Source organism: Amphiprion ocellaris, chromosome 20, assembly GCF_022539595.1.
Source record: "Amphiprion ocellaris isolate individual 3 ecotype Okinawa chromosome 20, ASM2253959v1, whole genome shotgun sequence".
Taxonomy (NCBI): domain Eukaryota; kingdom Metazoa; phylum Chordata; class Actinopteri; family Pomacentridae; genus Amphiprion; species Amphiprion ocellaris.
The window spans coordinates 10,060,954-10,082,346 of record NC_072785.1 but is presented as its reverse complement, the minus strand read 5'-3'; the positions used below and the strand labels follow the sequence as shown (position 1 = coordinate 10,082,346).

The 21,393-nt window shown below is 39.3% G+C and overlaps 1 protein-coding gene and 1 long non-coding RNA gene across 2 annotated transcripts in view; one reads left to right on the top strand and one right to left on the bottom strand.

Moving 5' to 3' along the window:
* The window catches only part of myo10l1 (myosin X, like 1), a 66,157-nt gene that overhangs the window by 30,662 nt on the left and 14,102 nt on the right, over nt 1-21,393 (bottom strand). The window contains exons 2-3 of the mRNA XM_023274954.3: nt 19,837-19,935; nt 844-1,002 (exon numbers count right to left, since the gene is read on the bottom strand). Of these exons, the coding sequence (XP_023130722.2) occupies nt 844-1,002; nt 19,837-19,935 (258 nt within the window). The remainder of the gene's footprint in view (nt 1-843; nt 1,003-19,836; nt 19,936-21,393) is intronic.
* On the top strand, nt 6,285-7,412 carry LOC129347767 (uncharacterized). Its single transcript, XR_008600019.1, has 2 exons — nt 6,285-7,075; nt 7,190-7,412. It is a non-coding gene; the product is annotated as an uncharacterized LOC129347767 (long non-coding RNA).

Genomic DNA, 21,393 nt, shown 5'->3' with positions numbered 1-21,393 from the left:
GACAACTGTGATCAGTTTAGAGAGATACAAACATAGCAGAGTGCTTTCTGTCTATGGCAGAAAGATAACTGAGGTGCAGTCAGATCATCCTGCAGTGAAAAAATATCTGTTTGTGACACTATACTGCTATAGGCCCAGGCTGCTGTGGGACCTCCCATGATGCCCTCAGTACCTCTTCTCTACTCTGTTCGCTTTCATTCTCCATGTATTTACATACCGCAATCAAATGTCATTAACATTGTGTCTTCTGTCTCCCATAGTTTGGGATTTTACTTCCCGCCTTCTCTTCCTGTAACTCTGTGGCTCCAGAGCTGAATGCTTCTGATCTGCTGTTATGGGCCTCACAAACATATTTAATTGTATGATGCTTCTTATTTTTCTGCTCTCCAAGGCAGATGGTTGCTGTCTCTTAATCCGGTTCTGCTCGATGCGTCTTGTTGTTAAAATGTTTTTCCTCCCCAGTGTTTCCAACTATTTGTTTCAAAGGGGAATTGTTGGGTTTCTCTTTATAAATTCTTGTAAATTCTTGATATTACAATGCATAGTTTCCTGAGGTGACATATGCTGTGAATCAGCACTAGAGAAACAAAACTGTCTTGCAATATTCTCACTATATCAGAGTATCTTGCTCTTTCTCCACCTCTTCCATTTGCAGTAAAGGAGGTCTGATAAGATGATTTGTGATTCCCCTCTAAAAGCCTCTCACATGCAATATTCCAGGAAAAGGAGTGGGGGGAGCGCCTCAAGACGTAAACAAAATGTACACACATAATGGCCACACACACGCCTGCCCACTCACTCACATGCTTAGAAACACACATGTGGCCGTCTGGATGCACTTACATAGATGTTATCCTTCTGGTAGCGCTGGTACAGGTTGTGCATGATGGCGGCTTCGTGCAGCTCGGCCAGCGCTGACATGTCCTCCACCCCGTCGATGCTGGACTGGTGCATAGCGTACACTCGCTCCCTGGTGACCTCGGCCTGCTGCAGGTACAACACCTGGGACACAGAAAGGCATACAGAACTCCATAAGTGACTGTACAGTGTAATAAAATGCTGCTATTTGCTTTGATTGGGTATCGGTGTTTACCTCAGCCAACTAGAGCTATGCCTACTTCAGTTTGTGATTCAACAGATTTTTTATAAACTGAATTTGTTGCAGTTACGTTTGTGGAACGTAGGAAAAAATAGAGAGAAATTGCTACTTAAATCTGGCAGCAATCTGACAGCAATTTAACACAATGTATACACTCCAGATGTGCAACACTCGTACTGTCATCTCTTTTAGACCCACTAAAAAAAAAAAAACACTAAACCATGTTGGCAAGAGGCGACCAATTATGGCTCATTAGCTCTACTGATGATGTTTGGCTTTATGTGTGTCTGTATCTTACACTGCTGCCAGCTATGTTTAAGATACAGAAGCATTTATTTAGATTATTTACCAAAGAAAACAAAAGTAGACAGGGAATTGCACGCTACATGTTAACTGTTTGTTGTTAAAAGGAACAGGACACACAGTGGGAGGAGACGATGAATGTTTCTGTCATATCTATCTTTTAAATATTAGAATAAAGTTTGCAGGGGTTTCCTTAGCCTGAAATGTACTGGAATATTTTTTGGCAATTTCCTCCCTTTTCCGTCCTTTTCTATGGATTAACCAAATCAGCTATATTGTGTTAACCCTTTAAACCCAAAAAGGCATTCCCAAAAGGACCATTCATCAGATCAAAAAACTGTTAAAAAAACAAAAAAAAAAAAACAAAACAGGAAGAACCATCAGATTTTCAACTTTCCACCAGTCCTTGAACTAATCATGTGTGACTATTTGAATTTGTTGAGTACAAACGATTTAATTCATATTTCATCCCTTTTTTTCCTATGTGTCATACTTTTTAAAACATCCAGAAATTCTGCAAAAAAATAAAAATATCTGGTGCAACATTGACACCATAACTGACATAGCTGTGATCAAGAGTCACATGACAAACATTCAGGGTCATTTTTGGCTGAATTGCAGGCCGTGTTTACATGGAGCAGACAGGAACCAAGAACTGAAAGAAGTACGAAATTGTATTTCTATGTATGTAGAGTATGTAGAGTCACCATGTTGTCCAGTATTGGTAACATCACTTGGAAAATGTTTTACACACTGATTCCAGGCATTTGCATGTATTGTAAAATGGATAATCAAAGAAATTTAACTTTCTGTTTCCGTTTTTAAGGATTTATGGCATCATAACTTTGTCATACTGCACAGAAGACATGTTAAGTTCTCTCTACTTATGGCAAAGGTAGTGTTGTTTCCATAGAGGAGCAAGACTTTTTGTTGCAGTGGAAAATGAGCCCACAGTGAGTAAAAATGTGAGAGGACCAAAAATAGCCAGAATCTGTTTACACTTAACATAGAAAAGCAGTTACTTATAAAAAAAAAAAAATACCAAAGAAGGTGGAAGTATAGATAGAGAATCCCAAGATACATATTAAGTGGTTGTTGTTTAAAAGGAATAGTTAGTCATTTTTGGACACAGTTGTTAACTTTCTTATTGTTACTGTTGTATTTGTCCTTTAAATAAAGTCAGGTAAAGCTACCTGGAGTTTGTTCAGCTTAGCACCAATTTTCCCTGTATTATAACAAACACACTAAAACTGAGTGCATTAGGAGAAACTGCATTACATTATGTGTTATGCTAATGTAAATTGGTGCTGCGTGCTTCCGGCAAACAACAAAGACAAAAAGGTACAATGCTTGAGTTTCAGTCGTCAAGCCGGTAATAATGCCAGCGCTAGATAATAACACCATGTTGTTGAGATTAACGAGAAAGCCAACGTGTTCACGCCAGATAAAAAAAGACTCCTGCATTGCAAGATCTTTCCATTTTTAGCCTTACCAGGCTAATTGTGATGCAACATGATGAAAAAAACCACACGATTAGAATACAGAGCTATACGACTCTTCTTCCCCTCAGACCCCCTATCTCATCTTTGTCACCCATCGCCATGGCAACAGGAGAGCAGGAGGGGACAAGACAGGAGGAGAACCCGGCTGTGGGAGGGGAGGACAATAAGGAGAAGAAGAAATAGGGAGGACAGATGTAGAGAAGAGGTGAGATCTGATGTGGAAGGACCTGACAGGTGAAAGCAGCTCGGTGTATTCAGGTCACACATGCTGCTAACATGATCTCTCCGGTTTGTATACGATCCACAAGCTCAGGGGATAATTGTCATTCTGCTTCAGCGTGAAGGTCATTCATTCATTCCAGTGAAATCAACCTGTCCAGGAATAGAAACCACGGCCTTTACAATAGCGGGTTGTTAATATGTCAGCTCAGCCTCCACGCTGTGTGTATATGAATGTGTGTGTTGCTCTAACAGATGTGGTGGAAGTCTGTTGCGAGCGGCGGAGGGATGCGCTGTAGGCGTTCAGACATCCTGTTCTTAAATAAATCTATTTCACTCCAGTAACACCGTCTTCCACTTGCACTGTTGTGTGCAGACGGTTTTCTTAGGGCAAAAAAACAACTCAACAAGCTTTGCCAACAAGTATATTGTTGTTTGTGGACGACTACAGGAACGTGTGTGTATGATGCTGCTTTCTTTCGTTTCCTCTCCTAAATGTCAAAGTGTGGAAATGTGCTGCTGCTGCTGCTGCTGCTGAGGCTTCTTCCACTCACTCAGCTGTGATGAAATGACCCAATTACCCCTCGTCCTCCATTAGAGAGGACATAACTCATGGAGGGATGTAAGAGCAGCGACCAGCTCAGCATCTTCACCACGACCTCGTCCACTTGACTCTTTGACTTCACCTTTCACAGTCAGAGCGCTCAATCAAAGCACTGATACTCTGTTATACAAGCACAATCACACATATAGTACATGTGAGAATTACAGCCAGGGTTGATATCAGGATCCAGTACTGCTAGCAAACATATTATTAGGCACAAAATTGCTGTTTTCAAATGTCAGACCTAAGAAACATTGGCAATATTGTGAGCCTTTTCTGTTACGGTTGATTCTCTCTGCAGTTTTAATCAAAACTCACGATTAACTGAGAATGAAAATCAAAATGAACTCACTCTGAATTCCTGTAAGCTGCTGTTATCACTATTGTGATAACGGTGAATTAAATGTGAAAAGCAGGGTGAAGAAGCCACAGATGTTTATCAGCAACTGGATTTTAGTCTTTTAGCTCATGTCTTGATTTTAGAGCCAAAAATGTAACTAATACTAATATTTTTTATTTTTATAGCACTTTTCAAGCTGTGTTTTCCAGGTTTAAAGATTAAAAACATAAAATTACAGCCTCATGTACACCCCACTGTAAAACATTCAAAGTTTAGAAACACGAGAACATAAAAATCAATGGTACTGAGCCCATATATGAATAACTGGAAGTGCAAATGCTCAGTAAAAGAGGTAATTTTACATTTTTAATCAGCAAAATGCAGATAAAAGACCCAAGTTTAAATAAAAAAGGTCAAATTTAAGCACTGACAGTTAATTACATATATAGGCTAAACAAAACAATGTGCAAAAATATAGATGATCTAAGTGTCAAAAAAATGGAAGTGCATACAAAATATGAGAATAATGAATGCTGAAACTTTTTTTAAAAAAAATCAGTAAAATTCTCTAAAGTTCAACTACCTGCTCAGCACCAGACAGAGATATCAGTTATCTGGTGAACATAGAGATCATTTTAGCAGCTAAAAAGTTTCACATTCAGGTGCTAGATGAGACCAAGAGTGAATATTGGACGTAGATTCAGCCTGTGGCCAGAAACACAATCCCAAATGAATGATAATGTTGATCCACATCTGATCAGTATCTGGTTTTGTTTGGTTTAATTAATGTTACTTCCTGCTACTCTCAGCCTTTCATTCTGAGTTTATGTTTATGCTGGTGTCTGATGTGCATTAGACACACGTTTCTCTAAGTGATGAGAAGCTCTTACATGTAGGTTAGTAACGGCCGTGCAGAAACAGTCATATTAACTGGGGTGTATTCATGTATCTACAAGAATAGAAAGACAAAAATACATCCAATTCCATTAGTGTTAGATGAAGCTTCTCTCTCCAGCATTTTCCTTTACTTTCTCACTCTATTAAATCACTCTCTCCGACTCTAGCGCGCCGTCTGATTTTTTTCTATCCTTGAATTCTGCATGCCTTCATGTGTCAAACATCACTTCTCTGTCTCTCTCATCTCTTTTTCTCTTTGTGTGTCGGCCCTCTTTCATCCCTTCCCCCTTCATTCACTGCTCTCCTCTCTCTGTTCTCTCCATATCCTCCTCTCTGGCATCGTCCCACTCTTCATTAACTTACCCCTCTGCCTGCCCCACACTGCATTTCCCGCATTTCAACCTCCCACGGCTTCCTTTTCCTTCGTCTTTCTCTGTTTGTCGCTGCTACCTTTCCTCCACAGCGCCAGCCTTTTCTCTCTGTATATTTAATGTGCATGGACCACTCACAAAGACTCACTTAATGCCTAAACAACTCAATCTGAGACCCCTGCCTGTAATTGAAGCCTTGCTGGGAACAATTCCAATCAGAAAGTCAAGGATGCTGTTGCAAACCATGGTAAATTATAGCAGAACAGACGATAAGGCTTCACACACACAAACAAACACATCATATCAGCACATGTGCTGAGTGGAAAAAGGACACGAGGACGACAGAAATGTCAAACATCAAAGGCACCACTTGTCTCATGTCAGTCTACTTTGCCTATTTTATGTGAATAATTGTTGCTAATAGGGATAACCAGTAGTTTTTAGTTTGACTGAAACCATGTTTTGTCAACAAAATGCATGAAAAATGACATTTCACCAACATCTGTATCATGGGGATTCATTCACTGTAGCACATTTTCATTCTTGCTATCATCTTAGTTACTGTTCTATGATTGATTCAGTATTTATTTTAAGCTTTCATGGCGTGTTACTGACATATTTGACACACTTGCTGCATTTACTTTTAATTGTACAATATATTAGTATATGGAGGACTAAAAGTGCCAAAATTAAATAAATAAATACATCATTAAATAATTAATTAAATATGTCATTAATTAATTAAAATTGGAATTAAATATTTCATTAATTAATTAAAATTGGAATTAAATATTTCATTAATTAATTAAAATTGGAATTAAATATGTCATTAATTAATTAAAATTGGAATTAAATATGTCATTAATTAATTAAAATTGGAATTAAATACTTAAATGTGTTATTAAATAAATATATCATTAAATAATTAAATATGTCATTAATTAGTTAAAATTGGAATTAAATATGTCATTAATTAATTAAAATTGGAATTAAATACATAAATGTGTTATTAAATATGTCATTAATTTATTAAAATAACAATTATTTTAAGTAAAAAACATATTTCATTATTTCACGATTTAATTAATTATTTCATGGTCCTTGTGTTGCAGTGGATCATGAATTAATTTTATCTGTCAACCTCGCCCGTCAAAGTCGGTGGGCGGATCCTAACACCTGATTGGTTACCCTGCACATCAAGTCAAGGCAAATCGATTCCAGATAATGGATTGACGCAGAGCTTGTGAACACATTCCGATACACTGGGTGGCGCTATTCACCTCTACGTTGGTTTGGATACTCAATAAAACAAAACTTTATTAGCAACCGCTAAAGACTCGGTCCTCTTTCCCAAATGTTGATACATGCGGTGCAAGACAAATTTTCCTTTAGCATTTCCTTTAGCATCTACTCGGCGCGCCACGGCTCGTCTCGGTTTAGTTGTTTTTCCATTACATTGAGAACCACCTCATCGTGGGTGGAGTCGTCATAGCACGGCGGTCCGAAAGTCCCTTACCGTCATTTCTGTGCGACACAAACGCAATGCAACAATGTACATGGAGGCGATAGTACACCTGCTGCTCGGTCTGTGGCTTTCTGTCAGATTCAGAGTAATAGAAGAGTCGGAGAAAGCTGAGAGCGACGAGTCGAAACACTGAGGAGACACACAGGAGAGTTTGGGAGGCGATAAAGCAGTATCAAGCCGAAGACAAGAGGATATGAACTAGACGACATATGAGGGTAAGCTAATGCTAGTTCGCTAGCTATCGTGTATCAGTCCTGTGAACGACCCTGTAATGGCTGCAGTTTGTCGCTATTAGGTATTAAAATATGTATGCTGTGTATGTGTTTCAGATGCTCTCTGATGAGACTTCATGGGATTTACCTGAAGCAGCAGCACATGAGCCTGCAGTGGCACAAGGTGTAGAGGAGGAGGACAGAGATGTACAGGATGCACTGATGCACTACGTGTCATGCAAAGTTATTCTTCTTGTTATACTTCTGTTTTTCGGTCCCCGGACCGCTATTGTTTTCTTTAATGCAATTCTGACAATAAACTTTTGTAGATGTGTCTATACTATTGTTTGTTTGTGAAGGTTAGCAAGATTAAATAAAAAATTAAACGCCAAAACATTAAAACAGCTGTTTTAAGAAAATTCCAGTTTGATAAATCAGTATTGCTTTGGTGTAATTCAGTCACCAGAATTATGAACCATAAAGGAGTTTGTGTTAAAACATGTTAAATCCCATTAAACACAAATACATTATTAGGGAATATAGAATTGTTTGGTTCAGACTGTTGACTCTTTTTCTACCAGTGTCTTAACAGACAAAATGAGAAGTTATGATGCAATCACATAAGTCACAAAATAGTTTATTAGTCAGCAGCAAAATCAAAACTATTTACAATGTGCAAAGTACAAACTGTGGTGGGCCTCTCCTACAGTGGAGGACTAAAAGTAAAACTATATACAACTACAGGTGCTGGTCATATAATTAGAATATCATGAAAAAAGTTGTTCATTATTTCAGTAATTCCATTCAAAAAGTGAAACTTGTATATTATACTCATTCATTACACAGACTGATATATTTCAAATGTTTATTTCTCTTAACTTTGATGATTATACCTGAATACTAACAAAAATCTCAAATTTGGTATCTCTGAAAATTAGAATATTGTAGAAAGGTTCAATATTGAAGACACCTCTAATCAGCTAATTAACTCAAAACACCTGCAAAGGCCTTTATATGGTCTCTCAGCCTAGTTCTGTAGGCTACACAATCATGGGGAAGACTGCTGACCTGACAGTTGTCCAAAAGACAAGCTTTTTCATGATATTCTAATTATATGACCAGCACTTGTAAATCTCAAGTCTATGGGAGGTGGACTCGCTCACACTCGCCGGCTGCCCACTGCCTACCCAGCTACCCCAGCACACCCAGGAATGACTGGTTGAAGGCAGTATTCTGGGCCATCTCCTCCCGCTGCAAGGCCGCTTCATTCTCTCTTGCCTCGCTGAGGAGCAACCAGATGTTCTCATCATGCTGGGCATGACTCCACTCCTCCTCAGCCTGCATCTCCACAAGTACGCTAGGAAGGTCCAGTTTTCTGTGGCCCCCTTTCCTCTTGCCTAGACCAAAGACAGAAAAGTGATCAGAGTCAGCTTTAATGGCCAAGTAAGTACACAATATACACGGAATTTGGTTTCGGCTGTTGGTGTCATCCTAGGAATATGGAAGAGAATAATAAAAAATAAACTATAGAAAGGAACAGGGAGGAAAAAGAAATAGTAGTAAAATAGAACACAATATAAACAGAAATGTACAGCTAGACTGGAATGTATGAACACATTAGCAAAATGGTAATTGCTATAAACACAGTAGTGGTGATTTTTGTGTACAGGGCTCTGTAGTCCAAATGTCCAGGGTGAATGGGGTCTCTGATGATGTTTTCTGCAGTCCGTACTATGGGCTGTAGTCTGTTTCTGTCCTGCTGTGTGGTTGATCCAGAGGTGCACAGGACAGATCGGATGACTGCAGTGTAGAACTGGATCAACAGCTCATGTGGCAGGCCATGTCTCCTCAGCTGTCGTAGGAAATACATCCTCTGCTGAGCCTTTTTCAGGAGGTCCTGAGAGATTGTAGTCCCCAGGAGCTGGAAGGACTCCACAGCTATGATGTGATGTGTTTAGCCACCCGTCCATCCATTTTCAATCATGATCATGTCTTTGATACTTTAATAAACTTCTGGCACTCTTCGCTTTAACCAAAGCACAAGCAGTAACTCCTCCACCACAAACAAAAACGACGTGGTGTGAACTTCATTTCATCCTGTGCACATTTTGGAGTTGCTAAGAAGAGCTGTGTTTTCTCATTTTTATGTATATTTTCATTCAGTTTCACAGCTACCTAGTGACTATAAGAAGAATGGTTGCAATACTACACTGCACCAGAACGTAAATTAATTAGAGTGACTTACTTGTTAAGTCAATGGAAAATAAATGCAGCTGCATGTGTTCTGTTTATGTGTCACTGCAGCTACATGTAGCTTTCATCAGGCGTTCCTGAGCTGGCTGCTGCACAGTTTGCATTTACACCTGCCTGAATTCTTGGTCGTTGGTCTCACTGTTCTGATCATGCTTGCAGGCATTTACACCTGTAGTAATAATAATACGAAAATCAACCATGCTCTCTGTTTACCGTGTCTTACCGGTGATAAGACGTTGCTGTTGACAGGGTCGGTGTCGAAGCTGGTGCTGGAGAGGAGCTGCTGCTGGTGGTGGAGAGGAGACAGGGCAGCCGGGGGCTCCGCGACGGAGGTGGAGTAGGCTTCGCATGTGGAAAGGGATTCTTGAACAGAAATAAACACTCACTCTAAGTACAAGAAAAACACGGCATGCTGACTGAAGTATTAGCTTCTGAGAGCTAAACGTTAGAAACAGCAGCACGAAATACAAGCAGAGCACGGAGTTAGCGCCGATGGCTAACTAGCTATCTTATTGTCTGCTCCAGGAGACAACGACGTTACTTTCTAAAAATACTTGTTTGCTTAAAAGAAGCTTGCCACCAATGGAATAAATGATGTATAAGTTTCTTGAAGTCACAAAACACTCACCGTTCTCGAACGTCTCCAACAATGCAGCGGCTGAGTCTCCCTCCTGTTGCTCGCCGGTGCGGTGCCAGTAAATAGCTTCCATGAAACCTCTTCCAACACCTCCTGGTTGACCCACGCCGGCCGTTGTGGTCCTGGGTGGACCGATAGTCACTTTTGAGCTTTTTCAGCTTCTCCCTACACTGCTTCTGTCCTCTTTATATACAGTCTACTGTATATGTGAGCGGCCATCCGCTCAGAGACCTCCTGATAAACTTTCTCCGTCCAGCTCTCTCTGTATTCTTTGGTCCACCACCAAAGACAAAGTCTCGACCTCTTCATTCACCCACGGTACAGGTCTGGCTGTCACATTAAAATTATGAAGAACAGAGAGTTTCGTGAAGAGCAATGCACACCGTCGCTGTTTACAGTCATTTTTTAATGCAGGATTTTGTTTTCGTGCTGAAGTTGCTCTGTGTCGTCACTCCCTGTCCAATCAGTGGCCTGCACTATGTAAACGCCACATTATCGGCTCATCTCAGCTCGCTGGGAACCTCAGCCGAGAAGGTGCTGAAAATTAGTCCGTATGGAAACGCTCGCTAACAAAGATGAGACGAGCCGTACCGTGCCGAGTAGATGCTTGTGGAATCGCGGCTAAACAAAGACGAGCGGAGCCGTGCCGCGCCGAGTAGGTCCTAAAGGAAAAGCGCTCGACACTCCGAGCATCGCTGCAATTTGACAGGCTGGTAATCCACAAAGAACGTGATGTTCCAGAACTTCCCTCGGTATGCCAAACGCCCTGGTCCCTGTGTGTGCTCCTGTTGCACCCTGGTACCAGAAAACCGGCGGAGTACTTCCTCTAAATTTGCAGTCACTCTACGGTCAACATCTTGGTCGGAAAGTGCGGAAATAACTTCAACAACTTCAATAAATTCCTCTGCTTTACACGCTACATGCTCGCGGTCAGCAGGTCCTGCTTCCACATACTCTGCAAGGTCTAAAAGATCTCTCACCAACTCTCTAGAAAGTTCACAGCGACTCTCCCTCTACACAGCCACCATGTTTAGAAAGACTTCTACTTCCGGTTTCAAGGCAGACAAAAGCAGTGGATTAGACTAGATTCACGTTAGTCCCGCCCACGGACTTTGACGGGCGAGGTTGACAGATAAAATTAATTCATGATCCACTGCAACACAAGGACCATGAAATAATTAATTAAATCGTGAAATAATGAAATATGTTTTTTACTTAAAATAATTGTTATTTTAATAAATTAATGACATATTTAATAACACATTTATGTATTTAATTCCAATTTTAATTAATTAATGACATATTTAATTCCAATTTTAACTAATTAATGACATATTTAATTATTTAATGATATATTTATTTAATAACACATTTAAGTATTTAATTCCAATTTTAATTAATTAATGACATATTTAATTCCAATTTTAATTAATTAATGAAATATTTAATTCCAATTTTAATTAATTAATGACATATTTAATTAATTATTTAATGATGTATTTATTTATTTAATTTTGGCACTTTTAGTCCTCCATATTAGTATAATGAGACTACTGTTACTGACTAACATTGAAGTTTTTAACTGATTATATTGATCACATTAAGAGGATTAAAGGCTGAAATGGTGATTTCAAGTTTGTCCATGTACAGCTTTATGGTGCAATAAAGTTTTGCAATAGAAACAATGAGTGATTTAAACTAATGTAAGAAGACAATGCACCTGATCTACTTGTAAAATTTTCATTTGTGCATTTTTCCTTCCACAAACTACATAATCCATACTGCTATGACAAATGGTGATATTTATATTTAGAAAATTTATAAGCTTTATCATTTTATGTCCATATTAAATGGGGAATTTTGCAATTAAACTTGCATTTCCATGAAGTTTGGAGATTTGCAGGGAGATTACATTCACTCCACAGGGAGTTTAAGCTGTTGTCCTTCAGGCTGTTGTTTCAGGGCAGCTGTTTGGGGACCAACAGACTCCATGTCTCTTTCATCCCCACTGATGTGCTTAATAGCAATTAGCGCTCTGGCTGTATCTTTGCTCTGCCCTGGCACATTTGTATTTGGTTTGCAATTCCATCTCCTCCATTAGTTTGTGATTTATTGATGGTGATGTCCCAAATTTTCCCATGTGGGACAATAACTTTAACTTGAACCTTGAGATTAAAAATAGAACCCCCAAAGTTGTTCCAGCAGCAGCTGTGCTATTCTGACTTTCAGCCCCTATTATGATTACAGTAACACTGGTCCTAAACTACCCAATAGTGTCACATGACTTTAACGTGCCCATTCCTTCAAACTTCATGGCTATAATTCGGAGCTCAGACTTTCTGTTAAAAAATTTTGACTCTAAGGTGATCCTGATGACATTACTAGAGTTGTTTTCACAGCCTTTAACCCTCTGAGCTCTTAAACCCAGCAGCATGTCTCTTTTTAAAAAAAAGTATTTATCACAACTGTAAAACTAAAATAATAGTGCCTGAAATAAACTCATCTGACTGGCAGCTTGGTCGGAGAAATTGATTAAATCTAATTCAAAAACTTACTGTCATTAGTGACCCAGCTGTATATAAAAGTCACATGACAAAAATTCCGACTTTTAAGCTTATCTGGGTTGAGCTGCAGGCGGTGTACATACCGAGCAGAGAGCAGGCAAGCATGGAAATAAATTTAAATGCTGATGGTAAAATGTCTATATGTAGTATCATCATTCTTTTCTAAATCATTTCTAACACCACTGGGCACTTAGAAAAATGTTGTACATTTTGATTCCATTTTTTATTTTATTTTAATGGAATAAATAATCACAGGAAATCAACTATGGTTTGAGTGTTTTTAATGATTTATGGCAGTATAAGTGCGTCACACCACACAAAAGCCATTTCTGGCTACTTCTAGCAATGGCTTTGCTGTTTCCATAGAGGTATAGGACACTGTAGTAAAAAATTATCCCACAGTGAGGTCGGAGGGTTCAAAAAATCTTTGATGCCGAATGATGAGAAATTCTCCTCATAACAGGTAAACTGAATTTGACATGTACAGTCTGTGGAGTGCAACTTTAATGAAAGCTTTGTCTCCAATAATGGCCTCACTGAAAAATGTAAAAAAATAGCTGCCTGAGAAACTGTTCAGGGTCTAAAGCCAAACTGTTCTTACATATAAAGGCTTTAAACATCAGACAAAGCAGACAGATGTTTAGGGAAAACTACTTGGGACAACCTATCTACAAACAATTCAGAGAGAGGAGATACTACGAAGTGGGAAAGTATGTCAGTGACCGAAATAAAATGCAGCTCAAGTGGAAGAAGAAGGAAAAAAAAAAAAGGATTTTGCAAATGCCTCTGTCTTCTTCTTCCATTGCCCTCTGGTGGGTTTTAACACACATTTTGTGCATGGCTTCTCGCTGCACATTAACAAACACACAAAAACAGACGCGAGCGCACTCAAACTGTACTGTATGAGATGCAAATGTACACACGATAAGTTTAACTACCCAGAGAGTCTAAAATGGGATCCTTCATATTTAATAATTCATCAATCGAGAGAGGAACAGAAGAAAGACATTGAATTTGCGAGAGAAAAACAGAGTGAGAGTGATGTAGAAGCAAAGGAGGGTTAAGCAACTCCGATTTGTCCAGAATATCTCTCACTAAGTCACAAAGCGTGGACGCCAAAGATAAAGGATAAGGCTGTCATTGCTCATGAGGTTTTCTCATTGAAATTAAATCCCATGAAAGGAAAAAAAATGTGATATTCCATCTCTGAATGCTTTACTCTGATGACTTTGGTTTATAACTACAACTCACAAACTTGATACCATTTAAATCAGACAGTTTTTATGCAGTTTTTACTGCTATAATCGGCTCAATTGATTGAAATGAAAGTTCTGTAGCAAAGCAGACGGCTGGAAAACATGGCTCCTGTGCAGACATACAGATAAAAAAGAAGTAACTATATGACAATACTCATTACTATAATTTGGTCTTTTGGGATTTGATGACAATATTCACTCTGAGACACTTCTCCTCTTTCATCATTTTCTCCTGTTTCTCCTTTCAAGTGAAACTACTGCACTCATAACCTGCTTTGCTCACACACACTCGTACAGCCTCCATACAGTCTTCCTGCAAAGCTCTCTGATGTCTGAAGCTGCTTTGCATGATTCAGGAGGAGAGCCAGGGGAGACAAGCCTCTTCAACTGACTTCACATATTAGCCACAGTGAGGCGAGAGAGATAAAGACGGAGAGGCGGAAAGAGGAGAGAGCTGTGGGCACAGTGACCCATATATTCTGCAGACCTCTATTCACAGAGATACAGTATCGCACAGGAGTGTACGGCACGCACCTGCTGCTCGACTCATTCACCTTGATTCTGTTTTGACAGACCACCGTGGGTCCAAAATCTGTCCATCAGAAGCTGAAAAAGCCGGAGAGGGTCTAACTTTTTACAATCCGTACACACATCGGCAATAAAAAAGCAAACACATGTAAACTACATCACATTCTGACACAAAACACACCGAAAACTGATGGGAACGATTAGTTTGGGTGCAGTAACTGTCATAAATGCAAAAATGGAAAATCAGCATAAAGAATAAAAAGCAACAGGGTCACCAAAGTTCCTCCTGAGTGGAGGTGTGAATGCTAAATTTCAAGAAAATGCACCAAAAAGATGTTGCGATAACTCTCTCTGGACCAAAGTGGGAGGCAAAGGAGCCGACACAACCATCCACGGAGCCAAAATTAGCACCGAACATGCATTTTCTGGTCAGCTGGATGATGAAAAAGAGGTTAGCAAGCAGAATTAACTGTGTTTACATCCTCTCTGCCTGACAGCACCCGGTCAGCACAAGCATGAATAACACATTTTATATGTCATCATCCTTTAAGATTCGGCACTCATCCCACCCTAAGGAGGGTCACTGCTTTCCTTCCTCACAGATAAGCGACAATACAGGGAGACAGAAGGTGACACGCAAATGCAAGAGGGGAAGATACAGTAAGGAGATACTGTAGATACTGTAGATGCTGTGTGTGTTTGCGTGTGAGTATTCTGTGTGCCAATTTGACAGAGTTAATCTCATTATATGATACTAGACAAATGTGTGACTACGAGGTCCTCAGTGGGTTAGACGGCGAACAGGAATGTGGGTCAGGAGATCACACAACAACATTATCTCGTTTCTGCACCGAGTCACAGCAAACGAGTAATTTCTCTACTTTTCATTAGGCGCATTTGACGCACTGTGTTTGAGTTGTCTCTGCGCGAGTGTGTGTCCCGGAGCATAGCAGTCGCCCTTTTTTTTTGTGTGTGCAGAAGGAGTAATGCATCCCTGCAGCATGTTCTGTGCTCGCGTGAGCTCTCACGGCAGCTTTCACGCTAGCTACTGAAATCCAGGTCACACACACAAAAAAAAAAAACTCAGTGCAAACGTAACCTGTGTGTGCACATGCATGTTTGTGTGTGTGTGTGTACTGTATGTGTGTCCAACACATGCGTAAAATGTGACAGCAGCAGTTAAAGCTAAGGAGGAGCCTGATGCTAACTCTGTAACGGTATCCATGGCAACCTAACCAGGAGAGAATATGTCTGATTAATAATAAAAGGCTAAAAATACAAATTACTGAATCAACATTCTGCTGTAAGAAGAGAAAACTACTGGAAATGCTGTTTAATCCCACCTTGAAGCTTTAAATCTGGTAGGACAACTATTACTGCTGTTAATGAGCATACTGTTAAAAATTCATTAATATAATAAGAGCTCGGTGTATTTATTCACTGTATTTTATGCAATACCATGTAGTTGATTTATGTTTATACTATCCAGTTCTTTGCTGACCCAGTTTCACCACAGGTTCATTAAACTTTCAACTAATGTGATCTAGTCCAATCATGTCCTCTACACAGTGAGCTATAGAGACTTAAAAGCGAAAGGTAAAACCTTGGATCATGGATGAGATGTTTGAGCCTATGGGGTTTTATCAATCCATGGAGATTGGTTTAGTCTTGATTCACTAACAAAATTATCTTCCAACTCTTGTTTACAGTCATGAGAAACTGAGATTGCGGACACTGTTTCTGGAACCAGAACAAAAGGAGTTTGAAAGTGAATAAGCTTGAAACTAAAGTCAGTGCAGAAGTGTCTTAAAGTGCAATACCAGAGAAGGTCACTAGGTGCTGGCTTCAACAAATCTCTCTCTCCAATAGACTCTAATTCAAAAAGTATCAAGTCCTTTCATTAAATGCTTAGTCAATAAATTATTTTATGTGTACCTATGATTTTATGAGCAAAATTTCCTTCTTCTGTTTACTGTAATGGGGTCATGGAAGAAAATAAATCCATCATTAATCTGTTTGCACTATCTTTTGTGCTGTAATACTGCAAATTTTCCCCAATGTGGGATTAATAAAGGGTTATCTTATCAACCACTAAACTAAGTCTTTAAAAAACACGGATGGAAACATGCCCCGCGTAAATGTTACATCATTAATTTACTTGAGAACAAGTGTTTTTTTCAACTAAAAATATCAAATTACTCAATAGGTAAAAGTGATTAATATGACACCACACATGTTTTAAACTCTGATACCGTTCTCACAGTAAATACCTTAATTGGGAAAAAGATAGAGAAGGTGACTCTAGAAGAACAACTTGGTCATGAAAATCTTCACAAGAGTTGGAGACCTCCAATTTGGATTGGAAGTTTTAGCCGGACTCGGACCCTTCTGATTTAGCAGGATGAAGACAAAACTTTAAGGCAAAAATCTGAGGAGAGCTGACCTCAAATTAAAAACATGTTTCTTTGCATTTCTCTCATATAGGAATGCTTTGATTCACTATTTGGATGTTCAATCTACTGTTTCCATTTCAGAACATATTGCTATGACTTTTGTCATTGTAATAGTGAATTTAACATTGTAATTAGCACAGAAAAAAATAAAAATCTTTTTTCTGAAATGACAGCGGTAGATGCTAATGTTTCTAGACTTTGTTGGCTTTGCATTTTGTTGTAGCATGGATAGTGTCATCACATATCGTGCACCACGCAAGCATGACGCCATCCCGACTTGCTTAAAAGAACAGAAAAAAGTCAACGCCACTTGAAATTTAATCGACATGACATGGCAGAGGTAAGGAGCAAGTTCGAATGTTGCTATTTTAAGGAAACGCACAGGTGAAGCAGCAGCACATAAATGACTATGAATGATGTAAAGGGTTGCATACACCCCTGTGAATGCTGCTGATTTGACATGAAGGCTTGTACTTTTGCAGCCACAGCACTTGTAACCAAGAATGGGTAATGTGGTGAACTGGGTCAGGGTTAGTAGCTTCCTACAGAACCAGAGAGACAAAGAATACGAAAGAGAAAAGGGAGAAAAGTACAGCAAAGACCACAAAGCCATAAAATGCTGCTAAATTTTGAATGTTTCCTTTTAAGCCAGTCTGTCTGGCATCAACATATGTGTCTTTTTTAGCTTCAAAAATGCTTCCAGGGTTCTGCGGTGATTGGGATCAAACATTTATTTATAACCAGGTGAACGTAAAGCAGAGCAGAGGGAACGAATAGGGAACCTGGGACCATTTGCAAGGGTCAGATCCTGTCGCGTACAGGGTATCGCACCCCTGTCCTGCTGATTCTCGATCAAATATTCACCATCTCCTGCAGAGCCAACATTTAAACACCAATAGCCAGCAGAGAGGGAGGGCAGAGGGAGGCAGGCAGAGTTGGATGGGGGTTGGGGAGGTTAAGAACATTCATAATCCAGAGCAAAGAGAATGCCTGCTCCTATAACCAATCCTCTATTTTGGGAAATGCCCCTGCTGTGCCCCGAGCAGGAACACCAAAGCAGCTGCATCATGACAGGAAGCTTTTGGAGCAGAAATATGGACAGTTTATGTATAAAAGGCCACAAAAACATGGATTCATTGTGCATCTATGAAGGAGAGTGTAGATGTTGTTGGGGGTATAAAGGGAGGCTTGTGAAAGGAAGTCTATTATTAGCTCCGTCTTTCTACGCTGCCAACATGAATGTGTGTGTGCCAACAAAAAAACACTAAATCCAAAGAGAAATGTGTGCACGTCCTTGCCCCGATACAGATTAGATGAGCACACACACAAACACACACACTTATAATGACATTTGAACATTCAGTTCCATTATTTTGGCAGGAGGGCCGTGGTGTTAAAGGGCTGGGTTTGGCACGGCCGCTGGGTTTTCCTATTTAGAACAACTAACCCGCTCTTACATCTGATATCCTGAAACGAGCATCTATCTATTCTAGCTCTCCTCAGAAGGCTGAATGTGTGTCAGAGATGAATTCTGAATATGCATGAGGAGGAAGAGGAAGGAACTGGGGCAGGAAAGTGGAACATCATGACCGGGAGTTCCTATCGATCTGCGCAGGAGAAGATGAACCTGCACAGCGGCCTCACCTTCACGCTGACCTTTACGTGAACACAACACACACACACACACACACACACACACACACACACACACACACACACAGCGTGAAACTGCAGTTTTCACTCTTTACTTCTCCTGTCTGGTTTACATTAATTAAATTTGCTCATTTAGACTGTACACTGTTTACAATTTTGGTTCCGTTTAGACAGTTTGCCACATAAACAATCCTCTTCATGTAAGAAAAGTAATGATATTCTGAGGACTTCTAAATTTTGGCTCAACACAAAACGTTCTACGTCTTGTTTACACTTATTCCACAGAGTCGCAGTTTTAATTAGGATGCCCAGGTGGCTTTTAAGGCACTCATCAACAGCAATATCCCCTTGTGGGGGAGCTTTGTTGCAGTTTGTTCCCCATTTTGCTCCTCCTTTATCTCCTCTCAGCTTTATGATACAGGCAGCATAAGGTGAACAGACAGACATCATACACATTTGTGCATCCAGCTTCAATAACCAGCCACAAACATTATTGATTCTCCAAATACTCTAATTACAAACCTTAGAAGCATCACATGTAATCAGCAGTTGCTACTAAAAATGTCATATTAGACTAGACAAGAGAACTGCAACCAAGGTTTCATGCTTCCAAATTAACTGAAGATACAACACCAAAGGTCACATACATCCAATTCATAAAACATCAAAGTCTTTGTGTCTGTTTAGTCTGGTTCTTCTCTACATATACTTTATGTGTGATAGCTTATGCTTGATTGTTTCAGCTGGAACGCTTTATTATTTTGTGTTATGAGGAAGGACCACAGAAGGCCTTTGATTGTACTCAATATTGTTTTACAAATTCCTCTCCATTCATTGATTAAACATTCTGATCTGACCTCTGTGTATCAGAATTATATATTTAGAAGTTTTATCTATGAAAATAATCCCTTGATATCTTAAAATCGGCTAGATGTAGCTTAACACTGTTGCTTTCTTCCAAATGTGTACATATATGAAGTCTTTGTCTGTTTTTCCATTCACCCCTTTGAAGCTTGCTGCAGCTTCAGCACACCAGCTTATCTAAGACTTTAATCAAACACTGTAAAACTACTCTACATGACACAATGGAAAGCTGTATTATTGGAGTGAGTCGGCTGTACGTGTTCAAACCAAAAACTGATTCTGAAGAAGAATACTGACATTGAAAGCTCCTCATCCTCAGGTTTGTTACACATGAAACTCTATAAGAATCTGTGTTTTTGTCATCGATGCAATTTCAAGGTGGAAAAGCTCAGATTTAGTGCTGACTGCTTATTTTGAACGATGATATGCCTTTCAGCTTATACAAAACACCATGTGGACATGCTAACAAGATTATAAAACTTGATTTTAAACTTCAAGTGGTCTTTCAATACAAACAAGATGAGAAAAAGAGTGTGTGTGCATGTCTATTTCTTACCTCTCCATAGTCAGTCGTAACCACGAGGGTACCATCTCCACAGGAGTTGACGGTGGCTGGAACCAGCTGTTCCTTCTCTCTGACCCAAACCCGGGCCCCCTGGAACGCACAAACACACACATATACTGAGGTTACACACTGAAACCAGTACAGAAATCATTTAAATAGTTATATTTGGTTATGTAAAGCGGTTAGCGCAGGGGAAGTCTTCAGCCGTCGCTACTTGGCTCAAATGTCTCAACAGATTTTGCTTATTTGCTTTTTCAGACACTTTATTTCTTCATTTTTATCACATCTCCACTACCCTTCACCTTCATATAGAGAACAGCAAGTGAATCAAATTGCTAAAAAAGTAACCAAAATCAAAGCAACCTTGAATAACTGCTTGAGATGTAAAATACATCATTAGCTTCTTGTTATTTTTAACATAAAATGATAATGCAGTGTAATCGCTCCTTTTGACAAAACTGTCTTGGCAGCCATTTAAAAACAGAAAATGGTAGAAACACTCTTGCGGCAACCGATAATGTCCTCTGGAGATGTCTAATTACTGTGTAAGAAAATAACAGTTGCAATAAAGGGAAAAGGCACAATGTCAAGCAAAGAGTTGCAATAAAGTGAATTGTTTTATGTTTTTGCACACATCAGAGTTGGTACACATGACGAGCAGCGTAGACAGATGTGTTAAATAGGAGGCTGTAAAAACTGTAACATCTGGATATTTGGCAAGGTGAAGCAACAGTGCTCGAAGCCTGTGTGTGTGTGTGTGTGTGTGTGTGTGTGTGTGTGTGTGTGTGTGTGTGTGTGTGTGTGTGTGTGTGTGTGTGTGTGTGTGTATCAGGGTCACAGGAAGTGTGCTCTCCTTGACCTTTCTACGGACAAAGCCCTCTTTCACACAGTCGCTGACCTCCGACCCGAAACCCCTAAAAATGTGGCACAGCTGAACAGATGAGGCAGAGAAAAGTCAATGGAGCAACTGATGTACTGTAAAAAAAAAAAAAAAAAACAAACAAGGGAAATGCACCACATGTCCTCTTGTTCAGTTTAGTATACTGCACCAACACCGACTCACTTGTAAATTTACTAAACTAAGTGGCATCACAGTGGAAATGAAGTTGAATATAAACAGAAATATTGAACAGTAACCACTAATGCTGCATAATCACTCATAAAAAATTTAAGACAGTTTCAAATCTAAGCTTTAGGTCAAACAAATCAGAATGTTTAGTATCTCAACACAATATAGATTTCACTTAAGTATGAAGGGAAATCAACAATGGATAACACTTCAAATAATACAGAACTCATATTTAGCATCTGTAAGCAGCACACAAACATGAGATAAATGCTTAAAACACTCAATATAAGCAGATATAAGATTTATTCTATATTTTTTTCATTATATATTGTAATATGTCTTTCTAAGCAACTATAAGTCCTTCTGTTTGCATCTAAATAGAGGTTGGTGTTGTATTAATACAAACTATGGACCAGAAGACAAGTTGCTATTATCAACAAATACTACACATTCATAAAATGTGTTTATAGCTGAGTACA